Source organism: Cupressus sempervirens, chromosome 2 (genome assembly GCF_028749045.1).
Source record: "Cupressus sempervirens isolate cs-2001-9-10 chromosome 2, ASM2874904v1, whole genome shotgun sequence".
Taxonomy (NCBI): Eukaryota; Viridiplantae; Streptophyta; class Pinopsida; order Cupressales; family Cupressaceae; genus Cupressus; species Cupressus sempervirens.
Window position 1 is genome coordinate 523155616 of NC_143119.1, and position 7951 is coordinate 523163566.

Consider the following 7951-nt stretch of genomic DNA (forward strand, 5'->3'; position numbering starts at 1 on the left):
GATGGCTACCTGCAATGTTTTTAAAAAGCTAAAGATCTTACAATTGTTTAAAAAACAAATATCTTGACGATAGCTATGGTTTTTTTCTTTTTGACAAAAGTAAAATCTTGGCAATTGTGACGATGGCTATAGAAAAAATTAAAAACTAATAAAAACCTAAAAATATTGACCTTCGTTAAATTGCCAGATAGGCTGCCCGCCTCCCAATACACGATACGACGTTTACCATCTTCATCGGATGCGCTTAACGCCACGTCAGTATCCAGGTGTAGAGCACGACCTGCCCGTAAAAAGCTAACGTTCACTTCCTCCGAAAATGTGTGTACACGTGGCAGCCCTGGATACCTCAATTTCCTCCAATGACAACCCCTTTAGATGGTGTCAAAATTGTCACATGCGTCTGAACCGATTAAAATGTGAGGATAGAATATATTTAGAAAATAGCTGTAGAGGAATATCAACCGTTGATTTGTTCCTCGCCGCTAAATTGGCGACAGTCGGGAATAATGGCGGTGGGCCGGAAAGTTCCAGAGCGCGCCGACAATTGCGGTCCGCGACAGTCGTGAATTATTGTAATTGGGCCATTCATTCTGTCAGAGAATTTGGTTCAGTAGATGAAAGACGGGGGGGGTGGGGGTGGGTTTGGATTCCGGATTATAACAGTTAGTATTGTTTGTTAACTGCTAGCGGTTTCCACGATTGAAGGGTCTCGGGAGATATGATATTATTATTGATAGTTGAAAATTGAGTAGATTCTTTTCCCGATGTTGGATTTCCAGTTGGTGTAGGGTAAAACCGAGATCGTTTTGTTTCTCAAGGTCTGGTGTTCTTTGCTGGAGAAGGGACTCGAACTCTGGACTGACTGAATGTAAGGCCCAGTTGTAATAAGGGGTACTTTGAAGTCTGTGTACTTGTTACCTGGGGCCTCATGATTTGCTGTTGTGCAGCTCTGTTTTGTTTTGATCAGATAGCGAAATGTATTTATGGTGGTGGAGTGTTTAAGTAACGGCCTCTGGTTTCGCTTTACTATTCCTGGGATTCTATTGGATGGACTCCAGCTTCCGGGTTCGAATCTCGGAAGTCACATAAGGAAATCTCTGTAACAGCTTTTGGGGATACAGATTGTTGGTGGGAAGAATGAAGAGCCTGAAGCACAGGCACAATGGGAAGGATGTGGTTCTTATTCTGATCTGTGCTACTGTTATCGGTGTTGCCGTGTCAGCCATTGTACACAAGGCTGCTAACACCTTCAACCCTTTTCTGCCCAATGCCTTCTCCCAGACTGTAAATATATTTGTCTCCTCCAAGGTCACAAAGTCTGAACAACCCTCGGAAGCATCTGTAAGTGGTTTTACTCATTTGATCTACTGATATGATTTGTATGCTCTTAGATTTGAACTTAGATTTCTTCAGGGTATTGTTTGGACTTAGATTTGAGCTTGAAAATTGCATCAAGGAAGATAATTGTTGTATCAATCTCACAACGGGGTCATTGTGGGTGTTCTGTTTCGAGAGAACAACAGGGCTAAAGTTGTTTATCTTTCTTTTGCTTCAAGAGCATGGACTCAAAACAAATCTTGTTGATGCTTTTGAATTTACCTTTGAGAAACAAATGCGAAATTTGCCTTAATCTCTCCAACTCTCCCTGGCCTTTGGGTCCCAGGGTTTCCTTTGAAATGCCTCCTTGCATCTTGATTTTCACTGAAATTCTATGGCAATTCGTAACATTTAGAGCTTATCACTACTATTTGGGGTTAATTTTCACTGTCATTGAATACCGTGTCTGCAGCTTGCACAAAATGTAGTAGCCTCGCCTGCCCCAGCACCGGATCTGGCTCCTCCAGCACTTCCAGCTCCTCCAGCCGCGCCTCTGGATGAGTTAGATAGAGTTTTGGCAACAACTGCGAATTCCAACAAGACGGTCATTTTAACAGCATTGAATGGGGCGTGGGCGGAGCCCAATACCATGATTGATCTGTTTTTGGAGAGCTTCCGAATTGGTGAAGGTACACCGGAGTTGCTGCAAAATCTGCTGATTGTTGCGTTGGACGCGAAGGCCTACAACCGCTGTCGTGAGATTCATCCCCACTGTTATACCTTAAAAACCAGGGGGGTCGATTTCTCTGCAGAGAAGGTCTACATGAGCGATGATTACTTGAAAATGATGTGGACTAGGCTTGGCTTCCTAGGCGATATTCTCAGACGCGGCTACAGCTTTGTCTTCTCTGTAAGTCCATCATAACTCTATCTGGCTAACAGTTTTGGAATAATTTTGTAGTTTTGCTTTAGTTTTTTGTTTTCAAATTGGATTTTGAAACAAGAACACAATTTTATATTGATAGATGTAGATACTTACAGTTCAAGCAGAATAAAAAAAGGGTTTTAGTCCTTCAACTCTGGTCATGTACGAAAGAACAGTCTCTGTTTTTTGTTTTTCGCTTTTGTATTTATCTATTGAATCGGCAGATGTTGCTTCCTTCCAAAAAAAATAGCACTAATTGTAAAATGAGAGGACCATGTAGTTGTCTGTATGAGTTTGCTGAACTGCGACCTAGGGATCCAGGAAGCATAAAGGTTACCCAAACATAGATTTTCACTGTACATTGATGTGCATAATAATTCTGATTATATGCGATAGCCAAGAAAACTTGTCACCAAATGAACATTCCTGCTTGTTAGGTAATTAGACTAAGAGAAATGAAGGTTGCTTGAAATCAAGTCATTTTTAAACCTAAATATTGGCTGCTTAACAAAATATTGTAGACCTTCTCTGCCAAAGACTCTTGGATGGAATGATTGAACTTGCATGCAAACATAGAGGTATAAATAGGTCATGTAAGGCAACATTGATGTATCTGTGTACAATGTTCCTCTTAGGCAAGAAGTCAATGTAAAGAGCTGGTGACCTTAACGACATCCTAAAATGTGATTCTTCCTGAATTATTTTCGGATACAACGGTAATTAATTTTACCGAAAATAGGGATATCCATGCCTGTTCTATATCCCACAAATACTGTAAAATTACCCAGCTATAATGCATACAAGCAGCACAGTACAGGAGTTCTGATTCAATTTGGAAACTTAAGTGCCGAACTTAAACTTATAAAGGACATACCCAATTTTGGCTGATTTCTCGAATTGAGAAGTTTTAGGATTTAGCTTCTTTGTGTCTGGCTTCCTGATTTCCTTTTGACTCGCTCTGTTTGTCTATGTCCAGTTTGGGGTTTCAGTGTTTTCTCTGTACCCATCTTTGGCTAGGCTGTTTTCCAAGCACAAAATCCTTCTCAAATTCTTTTTCCCTGCTCAACAGACGGATTAAATTGACAAATTTGCTTTTTAGTCTGCATTTTAGGTTTTCAATTCAAGGTGCAAAACTATTCCCAGTTTACCCTTCGTCACAACCATTTTGCTGATACTCATCTAGATCCAACTTCAGAATTGGTTTTGTACTTGCTCTGCAGTAGTTCCTTTTATGCCTTGAGTGGGCTTCTTCTGCTTGTCAGTTATTCTAGGACGACTCCAGTGCACTATACATGGTATTTATGCCATATGAATCTGACCAGTTCGTCAAATGGACTCAAGTACATGTTATACATTAGATGGTGATAGGGCGCTACAGAATCTGAGAAGGAAATTCAGATCAGACAGGATATTAAAAAGGGTAAATAGAGAATCGATAAAAGCCCATTAGATAAGTCGTACAATTTCAAGTAGAAATAATTTAGAGGGATGAATCACAAGTAATGCATTCAGAAACCTAAAATAGAGGGCAGTGCTGGCCCGATGTGCAACTTGGAGTTGGGGATGTTAACAGAAGAGTGCTCAAGAAAACTACGAGGGTCAACCTGGATGAATCTTGTGGGCAGGACTGATTCATCTACAAATCATTTCTTTTATCCATTATCCCTGCTGTTTTTCACTTTGTTATTGCCAATTTTTGGTTTTCTAGCTTTGAATCTTGTAGGTATGAATTAGTTGTCCAATATGCCTGTGCTTGTTTGAAGCAAACTCTGCATTTGAGATGAATGTCCATTCTTCATCATTTGATCCCAGATTAAACATCGTTGAAGCAACCAAGCTTTTATTCTTCTCTAGACACCAATTTAGATTCAAACAAATCCTTGTACATTTAGCCTATTTTGGTCTGCAACTTGAAATCCCAGAAGTAATTCTTGTTTAGAGTATGTGTGCCAATGATAAATTGTATAAAACAGAATTCGAAGCATTCTGGCTAGACAGCTTAAAATCTTTTAAGAAGTTAACGATCTCAACTTAAATGCAAAATTGTAAAAGCTAGAGCTTCAGGAGATAAATATTGTATTCAGCTTTGTCAAATATGCATTTCGTGAGAGCTGGGCAGGAAGCAACTTGAAATAGCAATTCTTGCCTAGAGTATGTGTGCCCATGATAAATTGTATAAAACAGAACTCGAAGCATTCTGGTTAGACAGTTTAAAATATTTTAAGAAGCTAACGATCTCAACTTAAATGCAAAATTGTAAAAGCTGGAGCTTCAGGAGCTGCAATATTGTATTCAGCTTTGTCAAATATGCATTTTGTAAAAGCTGGGCTGGAAGTTGTCGTCTTTGGTTCCTAAAATTGGTCATGATTTATTTAAATAGATTCCATTACAGACCAGTTCCAGAATGTCAAATAGATTTCATTACAGGCCAGTTCCAGTGTCCACAATTTCAAATTACATTAAAAGCTCATGAATTTTTTAATTTCTAATTCGTAGATTTTCTCTGTATTTTATAAATAAATAGAAATGTACGTGAAATTCGAGTCTCACGCTTTTTTTATGTCGTTGCACGGGCCTTTTGAGTGTGGATTCGTGGAAGTTGTTCTTAGGTGTCATGTTGTATCTGAACTTTATGTTTCTTAAATTTTTAGAATAAGACGTCAATTATTTCTTTTATAGAAACATATCACTCAATGGATTTTTGATATGTTGATGCTTTTGGCTGCGTTCACAAAGAGAAATCTTCTTAAATGCAAAATCCCTACATCATAAAAGATGAGAACAATTCAAATTCAATTCACATGAAGTTTCGATAAGCCTTGGATCATTTAAACGGATCTTCTAATTTTAATTATATTATATCCCTACAGGATAAAAGGCACATCATTTAGTTTTTCACTGCGAAAACCTTGTTCACCACTAGTTATTGGGCTGTCTCGTAAACTTGAAATTATTTACTGCTCCGCTGCAATCATTTATAAATGTAGTATTATGTGTGCAGGATGCGGATATAATGTGGTTGCGCAACCCCTTCACAAGATTTTCAGTGGATGCAGATATTCAGATTGCCTCCGACAGATTCAATGGAAATGCATTTGACGTCAACAATATGCCCAACGGGGGTTACAAATACGTCCGATCCAACGAACGGACTGTGAGCTTCTATAAATTCTGGTACATGTCAAGAAGGATCTTTCCTGGACAAAACGAGCAGGACGTGTTGAACATTCTGAAATTCAGAAGGGGATTTGGGCGGAGGGGCATGAAATTTATGTTCTTGGATACAAAGTACTTTGGGGGATTCTGTGAGAGGAGCCAATCCTTGGACGATGTCTGCACCATGCATGCAAACTGTTGCAAAGGGCTCAAGGCCAAGCTCATTGATCTGAGGCAGGCCTTAGATGATTGGATGGTCTATCGAAACCACAATTCATCCTCTCTCAATTCTACTTCCCCTGTGAACGTCGACCAATGGAAACCTCCCTATGAATGCCTCAGATCTTGGGATGTTTAAAATACAGAAAATATCCGTGCTGCTACTTAGCTTTATATTTATGTTTACCTGGGTTCCTACCCCTTCATATTCTTTTTATTGCATAGTATAAATGGATCCATTGTTTCAGTATCTGTCGGAGCCCCAAAATAGTTGCTCAGGCTCTTTCTAATAAGGACTTTTACAGAGTTTGTTGCAATAAAATTAGTCCTAGATTTGTCATAGAATACTAATTATATTTTGTTGTCTTTTATTTTTTGTACTCTGAGAGCTAACAAATACAGATTGTGATCAATCCGATATAGGAAATATTCAATTCTGATGGAGGGCCACACTGCCCTTACCAAATCACAACAAAAAATGCAACAATATGAAGACAATTTTATTATACTTGAAAATCCAATAGCAATTACAATAACATTTCTCCAAGATCTCTCAAGATCCAATCCAAGCCTAAGCTAGTCCAAATCCACACTCTGGTAGAAACCTCTGAGATCTCAACTTGTGCTCGCAAGCCACCAAGCAACCTCTTTGTTTCTAAACCGCAGCCACTAGCTCTTCTCACAAACCTAATCCAAGATCCAAGTGTAAACTGCCTCACATTCGGCGCTCTGTCTACACACTCACAAGTCCATCACAATCCTGCTGTAAACTGCCTCACATTCGGCGCTCTGTCCACAGACTCAGGAAAACTCACTCTTCACTTCCTCCTTCTCTCTCACAACTTTCAAGCTTCCACTTCTCAAGCTTCTTCTCCTTGAGCTTCCACTCCTCAAGCTTCTCCAAGTTTCCCCTTCTCGAGCTTCTACTCCTCAAGCTTCCCCTTGAGCTTTCACCTTCTTCTCAAGCTTGATTTAGAAATGCTCATAGGCCTTGCTTAAATAGGCACTTACCACCCCATGCATGACTTATCCACAACCTTCTAGAATTCCTCCACAACCTTCTACAACTTCCAAAACTTTCTACAATATTCATAACTTTCTAGAATTCTTCCCACACACCTCGATAAATGAAATGACAACTATTTATTTTTTTATTTTTTCCTATTATGCCACCTATGCACCTCGAAAATAGAAATCCTCTTTTTCTTTCTTTTCTCCTTTTTTATTTTTTTATTATTTTTCCTCTAATTTTCGTCACTTTCTCTCTCCTCCACAAATTTTTTTTTTTTTTTCAACTTTTTTTTTTTTTTTTGCCTTTTTTTCTTTTTCAATTTTTTTTTTTTTTTTTTTTCCAATAATTTTCCAATGCAAGATGCTCCTGCATCAGACTCCCCCGGTAGATAGAAAAGTGTGTCCCACACTTTGACGCCAAAAGAAAGATCTACCACCATCTTCATCTTCACCAAAGGCTTCCACCTCAATAGGGACAACAAAACCATCATGCAAATCTTCCACATCTGCATTACTCTATCAAACACTAGAATCTCAACCATCCAATCAACAAGCTCATGCCCAAGAACAAACTGAATGTAATGCTTCATTAGCAAACTCCCATTCACATCAACAACTAGTGCGTCCATACCAGCAATAACAAATTCCACATCAGCATCCACATGTACATTTCCATCAACACATGCCAAACTCTCAACGCTAGCAACCTCATTGCTCACAAAATGCTCTACAATACATAACTCACCACCAACAGCAACCGGATCATCCACGACCAAGTGCTCTGTAGTCTCCATGTCAGACTCAACCAACTGATCATGAAAACCAATCTCCATCCCAACATTAGAAAGGTTAGGAATATCCTCAGCAACAACCTCTAGTTGCTCTGCAGGTTCTGCATCAGGCTCCACGAACTGATAAGCAAAACCATCCTCTTCCACCTTAACCTTCTTAGCTTTAGCATCCAACCGAGCAAACATCTTAGAAAAATTCCTCTCCACTATATCATGGATTTTGGAAATCATCTTAGGGTCCAATCCTCTTGGAGCCATCTCCCAAGATCTTCGTAAACCCTCTGCAACAAATCCTTCCTACGCTCCTTGTGACAACCAAATTGTTTGCAAGTCAGATCGCAACCTGCCACCTCGCACGAACAATCAGGAACCACATCACAAGTCTAGGACAATGGATTTGCAGTCCACCAGCTTTGATAAACTTTGCCCAACCAAGGTCCTGGTACAAACTGCCTCACACTTCGGCGATCTGCTTGTACACTCAGGATCTCCCGCTCTGATACCACTTGATGGAGGGCCACACTGCCCTTAT

General features: G+C 39.6%; 1 protein-coding gene across 1 annotated transcript; it reads left to right on the top strand.

The window, feature by feature from the left end:
* The first annotated feature begins 746 nt into the window (after positions 1–746).
* Positions 747–5962, top strand: LOC149573256 (uncharacterized protein At4g15970-like). The gene is made up of 3 exons (XM_089814458.1): positions 747–1341; positions 1790–2227; positions 5244–5962. Exons 1-3 carry the CDS (start codon positions 1138–1140, stop codon positions 5754–5756), a joined length of 1155 nt encoding a protein of 384 aa, XP_089670584.1. The 5' UTR covers positions 747–1137; the 3' UTR covers positions 5757–5962.
* The last annotated feature ends 1989 nt before the right edge of the window (positions 5963–7951 follow it).